This window comes from Bos mutus, chromosome 3 (assembly GCF_027580195.1).
Source record: "Bos mutus isolate GX-2022 chromosome 3, NWIPB_WYAK_1.1, whole genome shotgun sequence".
Lineage (NCBI taxonomy): Eukaryota > Metazoa > Chordata > Mammalia > Artiodactyla > Bovidae > Bos > Bos mutus.
In genome coordinates this window covers 16,865,275-16,884,264 of record NC_091619.1, presented here as the reverse complement: position 1 = coordinate 16,884,264, position 18,990 = coordinate 16,865,275, and the positions used below count along the sequence as shown (strand labels likewise).

At 40.1% G+C, this 18,990-nt stretch overlaps 1 protein-coding gene across 4 annotated transcripts in view; it reads left to right on the top strand.

Moving 5' to 3' along the window:
* The first annotated feature begins 1,496 nt into the window (after positions 1 to 1,496).
* Positions 1,497 to 18,990, top strand: part of SETDB1 (SET domain bifurcated histone lysine methyltransferase 1) — a 32,078-nt gene continuing 14,584 nt past the window's right edge. For 2 of the 4 annotated variants that reach the window (XM_070367147.1, XM_005894916.3), the window contains exons 1-8: positions 1,510 to 1,679; positions 2,577 to 2,847; positions 3,719 to 3,870; positions 15,863 to 15,897; positions 16,339 to 16,438; positions 17,440 to 17,565; positions 17,746 to 17,947; positions 18,623 to 18,696. In XM_070367147.1, coding sequence (XP_070223248.1) covers positions 2,588 to 2,847; positions 3,719 to 3,870; positions 15,863 to 15,897; positions 16,339 to 16,438; positions 17,440 to 17,565; positions 17,746 to 17,947; positions 18,623 to 18,696 — 949 coding nt within the window. In that variant the 5' untranslated portion in view covers positions 1,510 to 1,679; positions 2,577 to 2,587. Of the gene's footprint in view, positions 1,680 to 2,576; positions 2,848 to 3,718; positions 3,871 to 15,495; positions 15,685 to 15,862; positions 15,898 to 16,338; positions 16,439 to 17,439; positions 17,566 to 17,745; positions 17,948 to 18,622; positions 18,697 to 18,990 lie in introns of those variants that run through there. The other 2 variants (XM_070367146.1, XM_070367148.1) reach the window with 2 other exon arrangements.

The window sequence follows — 18,990 nt, the reverse complement described above, 5'->3', positions numbered from 1 at the left end:
TGCCTGGAGAATCCCAGGCACGGGGGAGCCTGGTGGGTGCTGTCTATGGGGTTGCACAGAGTCGGACACGACTGAAGCGACTTAGCAGCAGCAGCAGCAGCTCCATCCTTCTGGAGATGAGACATGACTGTTCTTCCTGGCCCTCTCCTGTTTGGGTAGGGCCTCATTCAAGCCAGTAGGTTGAGTCATTCTAGTTACCAGTGTGAAACTCTCTAGTGATATCTCCTTATGGCAGGGTGGCACATCAGCCTGGGTTTCTGAGTAGCTATGGTGAGCAGAACTCCATTGTCACCCTTTTAGAGATGATTATGCGGTGTGAACGAATAACACATGCTTCTTGTTTTAAACTTTTGGTGTTGTTTCCGCAACATAGCCTAGTCTATCCTGACACAGGTATCATTTAAATACATATCAAATTCTTAAAAATTAAAGTTAACAAACAGTCCTAAATGAGAATGTGGGGAAAGAGACACTTTCACAGATTTGCTAGTGAAAGTAAAAATTGTTTCAACCTTTTTGAAAAGTAATTTGACAGTGGATTCTGATAAAAATAGGGGAAAATACATATTTTTTCAACTCAGATTCCATTTTGGGGGATCTCTTTCACAGAAATAAATGTACTACTGCAAAAGGATGTTTAATATTTATTGTTGAATTTTTGTTGTGGCTAAAAACTGAGCACAATCCAAATTTCTAAGTATGATTTAACCATATTACAAAGTATTACACAACTATCAAAAAGAAAACTTTTAATTGACTTCATGGAACGTCCACATGTTAAGTGAAAACAGAAACAAAAAAATTCATGTTTGATCTTGTACACACAAGCCTAGAAAACTAAGTTGATTTACCTCAAAGGAGCAGAGGTGGTTAAGTGATGGGGGTGGAAAAGCTATTTTCGTGTTTTTCATATTACACCTTCCACCTGATGCGAAGAACTGACATTGGAAAAGACCCTGATACTGGGAAAGATTGAAGGCAGGAGGAGAAGGCTACGACAGAGGCTGAGACGTGGCATCACCTACTCGATAAACATGAGTTTGAGCACGCTCCGGGAGTTGGTGATGGACAGGGAAGCCTGTCGTGCTGCAGTCCATAGGGTCGCAAAGTAGGACACGACTGAGCAACTGAACGGAACTCGACTTATTACAATTTGTACGGTTTATGTAACACAACAAACTCAAGTACAAGGGAGAATTCTAAACCTTAGTGTTCGCCGACTGAGCCTCTGCACAACAAACTTAGTACTACTACCACCAGTTGAGGGGTGGTAGAAGAGGCGGAGCCTTTCTGTAATGTATCTAAACCACGCCCACTTTACCCGCCAATCGTTTCTCACGTGTGCCCTGGAAGGATTTTCCTTGACGCATGCGTACGCCCCTGAGTTTCCCAGCCTTCGAGGGGAGCCCTGCGGCTTTGGGTTTGACCCCATCAGGCTACCGTCGCAGCAACCGGAACGGCACCTCAGGCTTGCTTCCGGCGTCTTTTTTTTTTTCCGGCTCCCCCCCCCTTCCCCTTCCCTCCCTCACGCTTCTTCCCCTCCCCCTGCTCCCTTTTCTGTTTGGTTTCGTTCTTTCCTACCGAGGCCGACCCCTGCGTCGTGAGTCTGGGGTCTGGCTGGTGAGAAAGAGCCATCTTTAGCTGGAAGCAGGGAGGTGTGGGAAATACTGTTAATTGAGGTATTCGGAGACCAAGGGCTTGTATGGAATGTTTTGTTTGTTGTAAGAGGTCGGGCGAGGGTGGGAAGGAGGTCTTTCCCGGAGACAAGCGGGGACGGTGTTGAACTGGATTTGCGGGTGGGTGGGACGCACCCCTAAAATGGGTAGCGCGGGGGTGGGGCGGCGTGTGGTCAAAAGAGAAATGGAGACAGTGAGAACTGGCACTGGGGTCGCATGGCGTTCTGGCTTCAGTTTTGCTTTAACCGTTTGATCGAAAAAGCAGTTAACACCAGTGTGTGTTGTATGTGCGAGTATTTGAAGTGTCGATTTAGGTAGCCACCTTTTATTCCCATATTATTTTATTTCATTTTACTTTGGGAAAACCTTTTGTGCTGCAAGCTTTTGTGTACTTAAGTGTCTTTCAACGTGAAAACAAAGTGATGTAAGGAGAAAAGTAATTAAAGAGAAAACAACGAATTAGGGAGTTGTAAACCAAACCTTCCCCTCCAGGTGGGGGTATTTGCTCAAATTAGCATAGCGTGTAAAGATTTATCTCATTAGTCAAGGAACACAGGTCACAGAAATATCTACCTCAATAAATTGCTTCTTTTCAGTTTCCTAAAACATTATTTTTGGTAGCTCCTTGTGTGATATATGTCCTCCGTGCCCTGTCAAACTTTTTCATTTTACTCAGGCCTATAGTCTACAGCCTATAGGAGATGAGAACTCTACAAAATCTCAGCTTCAGACACTGGAGAACTCGGGGGTTGGGGGTGGGGGGTGGACATGGACTCAAACCTAACTACATATATCTGAGTAACAAGTAGCTGAGTAGGAATGAGTTTTATTAGGGGACTCAAATTCTCTAATGTGGTTATGATCACTCCAAAAGTAATTTTAGTTTCCTGCTCCATGTAGAGGACAGCGATATGTCCTCCCTCCCTGGGTGCATTGGTTTGGCAGCTGCAACAGCAGCAGTGGAGTCTGAAGAAATTGCAGAGCTGCAACAGTCCGTGGTTGAGGAGCTGGGCATCTCAATGGAGGAGCTTCGACAGTTCATTGATGAAGAACTGGAAAAGATGGACTGTGTACAGCAGCGCAAGAAGCAACTAGCAGAGTTGGAGACTTGGGTAATACAAAAGGAATCTGAGGTGGCCCATGTTGACCAACTCTTTGATGATGCATCCAGGTAAGAACCACATAGGAAATAGTAAATCTGCCCATTGGCAGACATTTTTAAAATAGTATAATTGTTATGACATTGTACTTTAGAAGGTACAGACATGGAGAACCTTGCTCTTCCTCAAAGGTTAAGGCCCAAATTGTCTGCACAGTCATCATATAATATTCGTCTATCAGCAGTTAATATATGATCAGCAGTGAAAGTTAGTCACACAGTCCTGTCTGACTCTTTGTGATCCCATGGACTGTGGCCCACCTGGTTCCTCCGTCCATATAATTCTCCAGGGAAGAGTACTGGAATGGGTTGCCATTTCCTTCTCCAGGAGATCTTCCTGACCCAGGGGTCAAACCCAGGTCTCCTGCATTGCAGGCGGATTCTTTACCATCTGAGCTACTGATCAGCAGTAGGGGAGTCCAACTCTTGAGTCCCTTCCGCTTCTTTATCCTACACTCTACTTCAGAACAGCTGTTTTGTTTTCTTACTAGAATCATCTAGGGAGTGCATATTGTGAAGATTTGCTGTTTTATGTAACTGTGAAGCTTTAACAAGTTCCTCGAACCTTATTTCTACTCTAAACCCCCAGAAGAGTGGTTTCTTTTGCCCTACTTGTCACTTAGAATGTATTTTCAAACAACAAAAGGTAAATAATGAAGTTGAAAGGACCATGCTTTGAACTTACTTTGGATTTTTCAAGAAACCACAATTTTTTTTTTTTTTCCTATGGGATAAGCCTCTTAAATTCAAAACAGAGACACTTTGGAATATGATCTGTTTGAATAGAAGTCATTATATAGTTAAATATATATAAATAAATTCTAATGGCTTTTACCCCTGCTTCTGCTGGCTTTGACCTTTTCTACATGTGTTCCAATATTAGGGCAGTGACTAACTGTGAGTCTTTGGTGAAGGACTTTTATTCCAAACTGGGACTACAGTACCGGGACAGCAGCTCTGAAGATGAAGCTTCCCAGCCTACAGAAATAATTGAGATTCCTGATGAAGACGACGATGTCCTCAGTATTGATTCAGGTAAGAGATGAGGCTATGGACTGAAAAGTCTCTGGATTGAAACTGAAACATGGGAAGATGAGCAGATAGAAGATAAGAGAGGAGAAACCGTTCTCACTAACTTCATATTCCTAACTATTGGACTTGTCTGTTACAGAAAAAAAAAAAATAGAAGATTGTTAGTGTCATGGATCTTCCCTACCTGCTACTTCCTGATTGAATTATTCTCTCCCCATTCTGTATAATCTGTATTCTAAATTTCCTTGCTTTTTTAATAGATGGCATTTAACATGTATGTGTGTATGTATATATATATATCTCAAAGCAGATTATTTGGTTTTGTCTATTAACAATTTTTAAGGTATAATTTACATACTATAAAATTCACCTACTTTAAGTGTACAAGTTGAGTTTTAGTGAATAATTTTATAGTACTGCAGTCTTCACCCCAATCCAGTTTTAGAACTCTTGCATCACCCCAGAAAGTGCCTTCATGCTTATTTGTCATTAGTCTGTATTGTCACCCTCTGGCAACCACTGATCTGCTTGCTTTCTCTGTGAAGTTTTTGCCTGTTCTAGAAATTTACTCTTAAGTAGGGTCACAGTATGTCATCTATCATGTCTGCCTTCTGTCATTTAACATAATGTGTTTGAGGTTCATCCTTGTTGCGTTTATCAGTAGTTTGTTCCTTTTTTGTTGAATAACTTTCCATTGTATGGATAGCCACATGTTTTTATCCATTCCTCAGTTGATAAACATTTGGGTTGTTTGCAGTTTGGGGTCATTATGAATAATGTTGCTATGAATATTTGTGTGGAAGTTTTAATGTCCATGTTTTGTTTCATGTCTCTTGGATATTCCACCCAAGAGTAGAATTGCTAGGTCTTAAGGTAAACGTATGAGTTTTGAAGAAACTGCTGTTGTGTTTTCCAAAGTGTATCATTTTACATTCCTGCTAGCAAAGTATGGGAGACATCCTTGTCAGTGATTGGTATTGTCAGTCATTTAGCCATTCTAGTGGGTGCATGACAGTATCATTCTGCGCGGGATCTTGGGCCACAGCAGTGAAAGCCCAGAATCCTAACCATTAGACCACTGGGGGACTCCTTCACATTGTGATTGTAGTTTGTATGTTTCTAAAGACATTGAGCATCTTTTCACATACATTTGCCATTTATGTATGTATTTTAGGCAACTATCTGTTCAGATCATTTTGCCTTTTTGAAAAAATTGGTTGTCTTTTTACTGTTGGCTTTTCTAAGTCAATATATATGTCTCCTGACTTATTGTACTTTAGGTACTATTCATTTATTAGGTCTGTTTTATAAACATTTTCTCTCAGATGTGGCCTCTTCATTTTCTTAATGATGTCTTTTGAAGAATAAAAATTCTTAAAGTAAGGATTGAGGGTAGTTGGTTGGTTTGTTTCACTTAACAGCTATCTAGTTGTTCCACCACCACTTGTTGAAAAGAGTGTCCTTTCAGGATGCTTGTCGAAAGTCAGCTGGCCATATATTTGAGGGTCACATTTCCCTGGTGGCTACGATGGTAAAGCATCTGCCTACAATGCAGGAGACCTGGGTTCAATCCCTGGGTCGGGAAGATCTCCTGGAGAAGAAAATGGCAACCCACTCCAGTATTCTTGCTTGGAAAATCCCATGGACGGAGGAGCCTGTTAGGCTACAGTCCATGGGGTCTCAAAGAGTCAGACATGACTGAGCGACTTCACTTCACTTGATCTAAATGTTTATTTTTTACCAGCACCACACTGTCTTAATTACTATAGCTTGACAGTAAGTATTAAAATCACTTTGTGAAAATCCTCCAAATTCATTTGTATTTCATATATAGTCCAAATAAATTTTCGCATCAGCTTATCAATTTCCTGAAAGTTTTTCATGGCTCCCTTAGAACTTTCTATATATTAGATCATGCTATGTGGAAATAGTCATTTTACTTCTTCCTTTCTAATCTAGAAGTCCTTTTTTCCCCCACCCTTGTTTTATTATGCTTGCTAGAACCTTCATTGTGATGTTGAAAAGAAGTTTGAGAGCAGACATCCTTTCCTTATTCCTGATTTTGGCAGGAAAACATTTTATTTACATATTAATATGGTGTAAGTTGTAGGTATCCTTTATCAGATTGATGGAAGTTGCTTCTGTTCCTAGTTTCCTGAGAGCTTTTATCATAACTGGATTCAATTTTAGATTTTGTTAGCTCCTTTTTCTGTATTGTCCTCAGATGATCATATGGCTTTTATCATTTATCCTATTAATAGAATGTATTACAATAATTATTTTTTGGATGTTAAACCAATCTTTTGTCCCTGGAATAAATCTCTCATCCTTGCCCCCCTCCCCACTTTGTCTTAGTGTATAATCCTTTTTATATGTTGTTGTATTGGATTTGCAAATGTTTAACAGTTTTTGCACATACATTTGAGGGCTGTTTGTAGTTTTGTGATGTCTTTGGCTATAGCATCAAGGTAATACAGGCCTTACAAGATGAGTTGGGAGGTGTTCCTTCCTCTGAGTTGTGTGGGATGGTATTATTTCTTCCTTAAATGTTTGATAAATTCAGCAATGAAACCATCTTGGCTTGGACTTTTCTTCGTGGAAAGCTTTTTTATAAATAAGCTTTTTAATTTGAAATCACTTTAGATTTGTGGAAAAGTTGCAGAGGTAATAGACAGTTCCTTCATACCTTTCACCAGTTTCTTCTCATGTTGCCATGCTAGATATTGGTCAAAACTGAGAAACAAACATTGATACTTTCTTTTTATCTAAACTCCAGACCTTATTCCATTTCTGGTTTTTCTGTTCCAAGATCCAATTCAGCATATCACATTGTAATTTATTGTGGGAAGGCTTTTAATTACTAATCCATTTTCTTTTCTTTTAATATACTTATTTGTATTTATTTATTTGGCTGCTCCAGGTCTTAGTTGCAGCACATGGGATTTTTAGTTGCTGCATGTGGGATCTAGTTGTCTGACCAGGGATCGAACCTGGGCCCCCTACATTAGGAGCTCAGAGTCTTTACCACTGGACCACCAAGGAAGCCCTCCATTGTCTTTACCTGATATATTTATTTAAGTTTTCTATTCCTTCTCAAGTTGGTTTTGTTCATTTGTGTCTTTCTAGGAATTTGTTCACTTTATCAAAGTTGTCTAAATGATTGTCATATGTTATTCATCAGATCAGATCAGTCGCTCAGTCGTGTCCGACTGTTTGCGATCCCATGAATCGCAACACACCAGGCCTCCCTGTCCATCACCAACTCCCGGAGTTCACCGAGACTCACGTCCATCGAGTCAGTGATGCCATCCAGTCATCTCATCCTCTGTCGTCCCCTTCTCCTCTTGCCACCAATCTCTCCCAGCATCAGGATCTTTTCCAATGAGTCAACTCTTCACATGAGGTGGCCAAAGTACTGGAGTTTCAGCTTCAACATCAGTCCTTCCAATGAACACCCAGGACTGATCTCCTTTAGGATGGACCGGTTGGATCTCCTTGCAGTCCAAGGGATTCTCAAGAGTCTTCTCCAACACCACAGTTCAAAAGCATCAATTCATCGGTGCTCAGCTTTCTTCACAGTCCAACTCTCACATCCATACATGACCACAGGAAAAACCATAGCCTTGACTAGATGGACCTTTGTTGGCAAAGTAATGTGTCTGCTTTTGAATATGCTATCTAGGTTGGTCATAACTTTCCTTCCAAGGAGTAAGCATCTTTTAATTTCATGGCTGCAGTCACCATCTGCAGTGATTTTGGAGCCCACAAAAATAAAGTCTGACACTGTTTCCACTGTTTCCCCATCTATTTCCCATGAAGTGATGGGACCGGATGCCATGGTCTTCGTTTTCTGAATGTTGAGCTTTAAGCCAACTTTTTCACTCTCCACTTTCACTTTCATCAAGAGGCTCTTTAGTTCCTCTTCACTTTCTGCCATAAGGGTGGTGTCATCTGCATATCTGAGGTTATTGATATTTCTCCTGGCAATCTTGATTCCAGCTTGTGTTTCTTCCAGTCCAGCGTTTCTCATGATGTACTCTGCATATAAGTTAAATAAGCAGGGTGACAATATACAGCCTTGATGAACTCCTTTTCCTATTTAGAACCAGTCTGTTGTTCCATGTCCAGTTCTCACTGTTGCTTCCTGACCTGCATACAGATTTCTCAAGAGGCAGATCAGGTGGTCTGGTATTCCCATCTCTTTCAGAATTTTCCACAGTTTATTGTGATGCACACAGTCAAGGCTTTGGCATAGTCAATAAAGCAGAAATAGATGTTTTTCTGGAACTCTCTTGCTTTTTCCATGATCCAGCGGATGTTGGAAATTTGAACTCTGGTTCCTCTGCCTTCTCTAAAACCAGCTTGAACATCAGGAAGTTCATGGTTCACATATTGCTGAAGCCTGGCTTGGAGAATTTTGAGCATTACTTTACTAGCGTGTGAGATGAGTGCATTTGTGCGGTAGTTTGAGCATTCTTTGGCATTGCCTTTCTTTGGGATTGGAATGAAAACGGACCTTTTCCAGTCCTGTGGCCACTGCTCAGTTTTCCAAATTTGCTGGCATGTTGAGTGGAGCACTTTCACAGCATCATCTTTCAGGATTTGGAATAGCTCAACCAGAATTCCATCACCTCCACTAGCTTTGTTCGTAGTGATGCTTTCTAAGGCCCACTTGACTTCACATTCCAGGATGTCTGGCTCTAGGTGAGTGATCACACCATCGTGATTATCTGGGTTGTGAAGATCTTTTTTCCCTTATGATCCCTTTTAATTTCTGTAGTTCTATAGTGATGTCCCTTTCATTCCTGATATGGTTTTTTGGATCTCATCTTTGTTTCTTGGTTAATCTAGCTACTGGTTTAATCAATTTTAGTTCTTTTATAAAGAACAAGTATTGGGAGTTCATTGATTTATTTTTGCTACTCTTTTTCTATTAACCATTTCATCGATTTCTACTCTGATCTTTATTATTTTCTTCCTTCCAGTTTTCTTGGGTTTGGTTTGCTTTTCTTTTTTTAGTTTCTTTCCTTTTTTTAATATTTATTTTGGCTGCACCAGGGTTTAGTTGCGGCACACAGGATGTTTGATCTTTGTTGTGGCATAGGAGTCTTAGTTGTGGCATGTGGGATCCCTCACAGGATCCCTAGTTCCCTCACCAGGGAGTGAACCCAGGCCCATTCATTGTGAGTTCAGAGTCTTAGCCACCGGACTAGGAGGGAAGTCCCTCCTTAAAGTTGAAGCTGAGACTATTGACTCTAGACCTTTCTTCCTTCCTGGTATAAACACTTAAAGCTATAAATTTCCCTCTAAGCATTGCTTTGCTGCATGCATCTCATACATTTTTTTATGTTGAGTTTTAATTTTCATGTACCTCATAAATTTTAATTTCCTGATTTTTTTTTTTCTTTGACCTTGGGTTAATCAGGCATACTTGTGTCTTCTTTGCATGTGCGTATTTTAATAGTCACCCAAGAATGTATAGAGAATGTACCTAAAGCCTGAGTGTGGCTCTCTCATTTTCAGAATCTCCTTAAATCCCTGACTGGTTTGTTGTTCACTCTTAAGCAAGAGCTACAGCCTCAGACTAGCAGAGCTACTTGTTAGTGCTAGCCCTTTGATGGTGAAGGTACAGTTTTTGCCCACCATGCTGACAGTGGAACAGGGATGGGAGCTGCCCCAGGAAAGAGATCCGTAGACTCCCACTTTTGTTACCATAAGGTTTAGCAGTTTTTCGGAAATAAATACTTATCAATCTATTGTTTGCCTTTGGACAGTTTCCAGCATCCTGAAATTATTTTATTTTATTTTTTTGGCCATTTTGTCCAGTTTTGTATTTGTTTTCTGCATGGGGGGCTTGTCCAGTCTTGTCTCTTCAGTATCACCAAAAGTGCTATAATTTTGCCTATATTTGAGCTAGGTAAATGGAATCTTAGACACGGCATGGATTTTTCGATGACTTCATCAGTATCATGCTGATGTGTGGTGCTTCGTACAGTTACTGCTGCAGTGTGGCACTCCATTATGTGAACATGCCAGTTTATCTGTCTCCTAACAATTGACATTTCATTTGTTTTTAGTTTTTTTGCAATTATAAATAATGCTGTAAATATTCTTGTACTTGATCCTTGATGCACACATGCAAGAATCTTTTTAGGATATCATAGGATACTGTAAGAGTGGATTTGCTGGTTCTTTGGATATGGAATTTTCAACCTTCAGTTCAGTTCAGTCAGACTCACGGCCATTGAGTCAGTGATGCCATCCAGCCATCTCATCTTCTGTCGTCCCCTTCTCCTCTTGCCACCAATCCCTCCCAGCATTAGAGTCTTTTCCAATGAGTCAACTCTTCGCATGAGGTGGCCAAAGTACTGGAGTTTCAGCTTTAGCATCATTCCTTCCAAAGAAATCCCAGGGCTGATCTCCTTCAGAATGGACTGGTTGGATCTCCTTGCAGTCCAAGGGACTCTCAAGAGTCTTCTCCAACACCACAGTTCAAAAGCATCAATTCTTGGGTGCTCAGCCTTCTTCACAGTCCAACTCTCACATCCATACATGACCACAGGAAAAACCATAGCCTTGACTAGATGGACCTTTGTTGGCAAAGTAATGTGTCTGCTTTTGAATATGCTATCTAGGTTGGTCATAACTTTCCTTCCAAGGAGTAAGCATCTTTTAATTTCATGGCTGCAGTCACCATCTGCAGTGATTTTGGAGCCCACAAAAATAAAGTCTGACACTGTTTCCACTGTTTCCCCATCTATTTCCCATGAAGTGGTGGGACCGGATGCCATGGTCTTCGTTTTCTGGATGTTGAGCTTTAAGCCAACTTTTTCACTCTCCACTTTCACTTTCATCAAGAGGCTTTTGAGTTCCTCTTCACTTTCTGCCATAAGGGTGGTGTCATCTGCGTATCTGAGGTTATTGATATTTCTCCCGGCAATCTTAATTCCAGCTTGTGTTTCTTCCAGTCCAGCATTTCTCATGATGTACTCTGCATATAAGTTAAATAAACAGGGTGACAATATACAGCCTTGACAAACTCCTTTTCCTATTTGGAACCAGTCTGTTGTTCCATGTCCAGTTCTAACTGTTGCTTCCTGACCTGCATACAAATTTCTCAAGAGGCAGATCAGGTGTTCTGGTATTCCTATCTCTTTCAGAATTTTCCACAGTTTATTGTGATGCACACAGTCAAGGCTTTGGCATAGTCAATAAAGCAGAAATAGATGTTTTTCTGGAACTCTCTTGCTTTTTCCATGATCCAGCGGATGTTGGAAATTTGATCTCTGGTTCCTCTGCCTTTTCTAAAACCAGCTTGAACATCAGGAAGTTCACGGTTCACATATTGCTGAAGCCTGGCTTGGAGAATTTTGAGCATTACTTTACTAGCGTGTGAGATGAGTGCATTTGTGCGGTAGTTTGAGCATTCTTTGGCATTGCCTTTCTTTGGGATTGGAATGAAAACGGACCTTTTCCAGTCATGTGGCCACTGCTGAGTTTTCCAAATTTGCTGGCATATTGAGTGGAGCACTTTCACAGCATCATCTTTCAGGATTTGGAATAGCTCAACTGGAATTCCATCACCTCCACTAGCTTTGTTCATAGTGATGCTTTCTAAGGCGCACTTGACTTCACATTCCAGGATGTCTGGCTCTAGGTCAGTGATCACACCATCATGATTATCTGGGTCGTGAAGATCTTTTTTGTACAGTTTTTCTGTGTATTCTTGCAATCTCTTCTTAATATGTTCTGCTTCTGTTAGGTCCATACCATTTCTGTCCTTATCGAGCTCATCTTTGCATGAAATGTTCCTTTGGTATCTCTGATATTCTTGAAGAGATCCCTAGTCTTTCCCATTCTGTTGTTTTCCTCTATTTCTTTGCATTGATCGCTGAAGAAGGCTTTCTTATCTCTTCTTGCTGTTCTTTGGAACTCTGCATTAAGATGTTTATATCTTTCTTTTTCTCCTTTGCTTTTCGCTTCTCTTCTTTTCACAGCTATTTGTAAGGCCTCCTCAGACAGCCATTTTGCTTTTTTGCATTTCTTTTCCATGGGACTGGTCTTGATCCCTGTCTCCTGTGCAATGTCACGAACCTCATTCCATAGTTCATCAGGCACTCTATCTATCAGATCTAGGCCCTTAAATCTATTTCTCACTTCCACTGTATAATCATAAGGGATTTGATTGAGGTCATACCTGAATGGTCTAGTGGTTTTCCCTACTTTCTTCAATTTAAGTCTGAATTTGGCAATAAAGTGTTCATGATCTGAGCCACAGTCAGCTCCTGGTCTTGTTTTTGCTGACTGTATAGAGCTTCTCCATCTTTGGCTGCAAAGAATATAATCAATCTGATTTCAGTGTTGACCATCTGGTGATGTCCTTGTATAGAGTCTTCTCTTGTGTTGTTGGAAGAGGGTATTTGTTATGACCAGTGCATTTTCTTGGCAAAACATCAGTCTTTGCCCTGCTTCATTCCATATTCCAAGGCCAAATTTGCCTGTTACTCCAGGTGTTTCTTGACTTCCTACTTTTGCATTCCAGTCCCCTATAATGAAAAGGACATCTTTTTTGGGTGTTAGTTCTAAAAGGTCTTGTAGGTCTTCATAGAACCATTCAACTTCAGCTTCTTCAGTGTTACTGGTTGGGGCATAGACTTGAATTACTGTGATATTGAATGGTTTGCCTTGGAAACGAACAGAGATCATTCTGTCGTTTTTGAGATTGCATCCAAGTGCTGCATTTTGGATTCTTTTGTTGACCATAATGGCCACTCCATTTCTTCTGAGAGATTCCTGCCTGCAGTAGTAGATATAATGGTCATCTGAGTTAAATTCACCCATTCCAGTCCATTTCAGTTCGCTGATTCCTAGAATGTCGACATTCACTCTTGCCATCTCTTGTTTGACCACTTCCAATTTGCCTTGATTCATGGACCTGACATTCCAGGTTCCTATGTAGTATTGCTCTTTATAGCATCGGACCTTGCTTCTATCACCAGTCACATCCACAGCTGGGTATAGAGAGTTAATAATTTACATAGTATTTAAATCTCCCATACAAAGATAATGTATTTAGTCCTTAATATTTTTCATTAAGGTTGATTCATTTTCTCCACAGAAAGCTTGCACTAACTTTTTTAAAAAACTACATTTCTAAATAGTTTTGCTAGTATTTAGACATGTAGTTGACTTTTGCATATAGATTTTTTTATCTGACGATCTCACTAAATTTTTATTTCATTTTTGGTCATTTACATTGCTTTTCATTTATTTATTTTTGCCACTTTTCCCTCCAAGTTTTACTGAGATATAGTTGATAATATAGTATTTAAGGTATAAGACATAATGATTTGATATATATATTTATTGCAAAATGATTATCACCATTGCCTTCCATTTTTAAATGTTATAAATCTCTGAAACTTCACTGTATAATACAGTAGCCACCATTCACATGTGGCTATTTAAATTATGTGAAATGTGAGGATTCCTGGTGGTCCGGTGTTTAGGATGCTGAGTTTTCATTGTGGAAAACCTGGGTTCAGTCCCTGGTTGGGGAACTAAGATCCTGCAAACCACATGGCAGGGCCAAAAATTAAAAAATTATGTGAAATGTGAAGTCTAGTATTTTCCAGGATATATGAGTAACTCTTAAACTTAAGAGTAAAAAGACAAATAGCCCATTTAAAAATAGGCAAAATATTTGAATAGATACTTCTTCAACGAAGATGTGTAAATGACTAATAAGTATATGAAAAGATGTTTAACATCATTAGCTATTAAGAAAATGCAAGTCAAAACTACTTTTAGGATAGCTGTAAGAAGAAAGACAGTAATATAAGTATTGGTAAGGATGTAGAGAAATTGGAACCCTCTAAAATTGCTGGTGAGAATGCAAAATGGTACAGCCACTTTGGACAAGTCTTTGAATTCACCAAAAGGTTAAACATTGAGTTACTTTATGGCCTGGCAGTTCTACTCCTAGCCATAATCCAAGAAAAATGACAATATATGCCCACATAAAAACTCATATAGGGACTTCCTGATGGTCCAGCAGTTAAGAATCCTCCTGCAAATGCAAGGTACATGGGCTTGATTCCTGGTCCAGGAACTAAAATCCCACATGCCTTAGGGCAACCAAGCCTGTGTGCTGCACCCTGCTGAGCCTACAGCTACTGAAGCCTAAGCACCCTAGAGCCAGTGTTCCACAACAAAAGAAGCCACCGCTATGAGAAGCCCATACACCACCACAACTAGAGTAGTGCCCGCCCACTGCAGCTAGAGAAAGAGAAAGCATGTGCATCACAATTAAAACCCAGCACAGCCAGAAATAATTTTTTAATTATTTTTGAAAACTCATATACAAATGTGCCTATCAACATTATTCATAACAGCCAAAAAGTATAAATAACCCAAATGTCCATCAACTGATGAATGGATAAATAAAATATAGTATAGTCATACAATGGAATATTAATCATAAAAATGAAGTGCTAATAATGCTGCAACATAGATAAATCTCATGTGACGTACCACATATGATTCCATTTATGTGAAGTATAGAAAAGGCAAAACCGTAGAGACAGATAGTAGATTAGTAGTTGCTGGAGGTTGCCAATATGGTGGAATGGGGAATGACTGTTAATAGAAACCCCATACTTAGTGGGATTTCTTTTCAGGGTGATGAAAATGTTCTAGAATTAGATAATGGTGATGGTTGTACAACCTTGTGAATACACTAAAAACCACTGAATTAAACATTTTAAAGGGGTAAATTTGTTATGTAAGTTACATCTGATTTTTTAAATTTTTTAGTCAAATTTAAAGGCTTCCATCGGAGAAGGCAGTGGCACCCCACTCCAGTACTCAGTCAAACAACTGAGCAACTTTCACTTTTCACTTTCATGCATTGGAGAAGGAAATGGCAGCCCACTCCAGTGTTCTTGCCTGGAGAATCCCAGGGACGGGGGAGCCTGGTGGTCTGCTGTCTATGGGGTCGCACAGAGTCGGACACGACTGCAGCGACTTAGCAGCAGCAGCAGCAGCAGCAGCAGCAAAAAGGCTTCCTTGATAACTCAGTTGGTAAAGAATCTGCCTGCAATGCAAGAGACATGGTTTGAGTCCTAGATCGAGAAAATCCGCTGGAAAAGGGATAGGCTACCCATTCCAGTATTCTTGGACTTTCCTTGTGGCTCAGCTGGTAAAGAATCCACCTACAATGTGGGAGACCTGGGTTCAGTCCCTGGGTTGGGAAGATCCTCTGGAGAAGGGAAGGGCTACCCCTTCAGTATTCTGGCCTAGAGAATTGCATGTATTGTATAGTCCATGGGGTCACAAAGAGTCGGACACTACTGAGCAACTTTTACTTCACTTCAGTAAAATTTAAAACTCATTTCATGTGCTTAGTAGCCAAATTTTAATAGATTGGACAGTGCAGAAACAGAATATGTCTATCATAGCAGGAATTGAACCATGGTCTCCTGCATTACAGGCAGATTCTTTATCAACTGAGCTATCACGGAAGCCTTTAAATTTGACTAAAAAATTTTAAAAATCAGATGTAATTTACATAACAAATTTACCCCTTTAAAATGTATAACTCAGTGGTTTTTAGTGTATTCACAAGGTTGTACAGCCATCACCATTATCTACTGGACAGCACTACTCAAGAAGAAACATTTTAGCTTAATTCACTGGCCACATTTCATTTTTCAAATCATTCAGATAACCCATAAAAAAATTATAGTTATAAAAATTCAAGTATTTGAACATCCCAGATCCCATAGACTGTCATCTGTACCAGTACTTTGTCCCCAGGTAAGAATTGTCATCTATTTGCTGTTTATCTTTCTGAATGCTTTTTGTACTTTTACATAGATATGTGTATCTATATCTGGTTCATAGTTGTTATCATTAGTGTCCCATGATAGTTTGGTTCTTGATTTCTTGGAAATTCTTATGTATAAGTCTTTTACACTCAATTTTTCTTATCTAGGTGATGCTGGGAACAGAACTCCAAAAGACCAGAAGGTAACTTGAAATGAGTAGGAGAAGGATGAGAGAGAAGAATATGAAGATAGAAGAAACTTTTGGCCTAACCGTTAAGTCAGTTCAGTCATCAAGATATAACCAGTCACCCTGAAGTCAGCCTCACGGGTTGCAGTTCTCTAATAGATGTTATAAGAATGCAAAAGCTCCTTATAGATACATACACTGAGTGCTGTATGAATATAGAATTTGGCAGTGATAAGCTAGATTAATTAATCAAGGGAAGCTTCCTTAAGCTGATTTCTGAACCAGATTTGTAAGAAAGGTCAAGTTTTGCCTGATAGAGTAACTATAAGCTTCTAGAAGTAACTGTAAGCTTCTAAACATAACTCAGTCTTTTTCATTTTTTAAAAGACAAGTTGTTATTCTCAAGAAACGGTGCTACTATTTAAAAACTTGTCTCCCTTATCCCCTTCCTTACAGCTCCGTGAAGCTATGGCTGCCTTAAGAAAATCGGCTCAAGATGTCCAGAAGTTCATGGATGCTGTCAACAAGAAGAGTAATTCCCAGGATCTACACAAAGGTTAGAGTCAGGAGGCATCTTGGTATAGGTGCAGAGGTGAAGTCCTACAGAGATTTCATGGCTACTGACTGTGTTTTAACATTTCAATATCTTTCTCTACCTCTGTAGGATTCTTTTAATACCACAGATTCTCCTTGCTGTTTGCTTAAGTCTTTTTTTTTTTTTTTTGGCTGCATCACTCAGCTTGTAGGGTCTTAGTACCCTGACCAGGGATCGAACCCAGGCCCACAGCACTGAAAGTGCAGAGTCCTAACCACTGGACCACTGGGGACGTCTCTTGGCTTAAGTCGTTTGTCTGCTGGCTTTCTACCATGTGATGCCTTTGTCCAAATACCTTTTTAGCTCCGTGCTAATGATACCTTCTTTTTTTTTTTTTTTGATACCTTCTTTCAGATGAAGGTTAAAGAAAACAGTAACTCAGACTCGAAAAAAGAGGTCTGAAGGAAGCTTTGTTTGTAGAATGCAGCTATTAAGAGATCCCTCCCAGGAAAATGATTTATAAAAGCTGTGCTGTGCTTAGTTGCTCAGTCATGTCAGACTCTGCCATCCCATGGACTGTGGCCCGCCAGGTTCCTCTGTCCATGGGGATTCTTCAGGCAAGAATACTGGAGTGGGTTGCCATGCCCTCCTCCAGGGATCTTCCTAACCCAGTTATTAAACCCAGGTCTCCCACATTGCAGGTGGATTCTTTATGGTCTGAGCCACCATGCTGCTTGGCAATTAATGAGTAATAGTTAATGCTGTTAATAAGGAGTCAGAAATATTTGGTTACAGTGAGATGGTCTTGAGTTACATGTGAATTTCAATTCATATTTTTCCTGTTAGCATAAAGAGTTGAGTCAACTGTGTCTTATATTTCTGCCCTTGGCCAAGGGAGCAGGAAAAGTGGTTAAGGATCAGAGATTACCCCATTTGTCCCAATAACCCAGTACCCTCTTTATTTTCCATTCTTTCCCCAATCTGTGCCATATCTCTTTAGAGCAACTTTGCTTTCTTCCTAGGAACCTTGAGTCAGATGCCTGGAGAATTGAGCAAAGATGGTGACTTGGTCGTCAGCATGCGCATCCTTGGCAAAAAAAGAACTAAGACGTGGCACAAAGGCACCCTTATTGCCATCCAGACAGTTGGTATGTTCAGGCTAGAGGGAGGGCTAATGCATAGCCCACAGGCCGCCGTCACTGATTGTGTCTTTTCCCCACAGCCTTTGGCTTTTGTCTCTCACATAGCAACCAGAACATAGCATCAGTGTCTCACACAGAAACTGATGGTTTTTAAAAATTTTTGTTTCTCTTTTCCATTTGACTCAGGGTCAGGGAAGAAGTACAAGGTGAAATTTGACAACAAAGGAAAGAGTCTTCTGTCAGGAAACCACATTGCCTACGATTACCACCCTCCTGCTGACAAGTTGTATGTGGGCAGTCGAGTAGTGGCCAAATACAAAGATGGGAATCAGGTCTGGCTCTATGCTGGCATTGTAGCTGAGACACCAAACGTCAAAAACAAGCTCAGGTACCTAGACAGAAGATTGTAAAGAGAGTGGAAACCAGGAGCACATCTGCCCTGTTTAAGCCATAGCCCAGATCTCACAATTAGCTCTGATGTTCTTAGTCCTTAGTGGCTGGAAACTCTCTTTTCTTTGCCACAGAGTCATGTGGGTGGTTCTTTCTTGCTCCCTTTCCCCTCTTTTTTTCCCTTTTCCCTTTTCTCAAAGAGAAAATTTGGTCAGGGGAGAGTAATCCAGATTGATTAATGGTTAGGGGAATAAAGAATTCATACAGAAGGAAGAAATGGAGACTAAATATTTTTCAGCAATGTGAGAGTCCAATAGTATAACAAGAATAAATCACTTTTGGGAAAGTGGGGATATGTTGGTTAGATTAAGGGAGAATTCTAATATTCTTTTCCATTATGATTTATTACAGGATATTGAATATAGTTCCCTGTGCTATACAGTGGGACCTTACTGTTTATCCATTCTATATATAATAGTTTGCATGTGCTAACCTAAGGGAGAATTCTTAACTCTTGGGATGAGAAGAAAGACTAGTAGAAAGAAAATAGTACACTGGAACATGTTCCCTGGATTGTGTCTTGTTTGTGATCCAGAGGAATGGAAGCTATAATAATTTCTGGTCATGTTAAATATAATAACCTGCAGTCTGTACCATCACTCTTTCCTTACAGGTTTCTCATTTTCTTTGATGATGGCTATGCTTCCTATGTGACGCAGTCTGAACTGTATCCCATTTGCCGGCCACGTGAGTGTCCCTCCTTTTTTCCTTAGCTCTTTTTGCTTCCTCTTCTACCTTGTATTTCTTAAGACAACCAGTGGAAAAGCCCTAATGTTCTTGGTGTTTTAGTCTCTGAGAGCATAAGTTTGATTAATGTTCTTTGAGAGAGAACAGTTTTATTTGCTCATGTCTAGTGTTAGGTCTTGGCAGCCATAGAGTCAGACATTAGAAGATCATGACTGACTGTGAGTGGATGCACGTATTGTAGATGTGTTTTAATTTCATTTCTGAGTGATTTAAGTTTGAGAAGATGTTACTTCT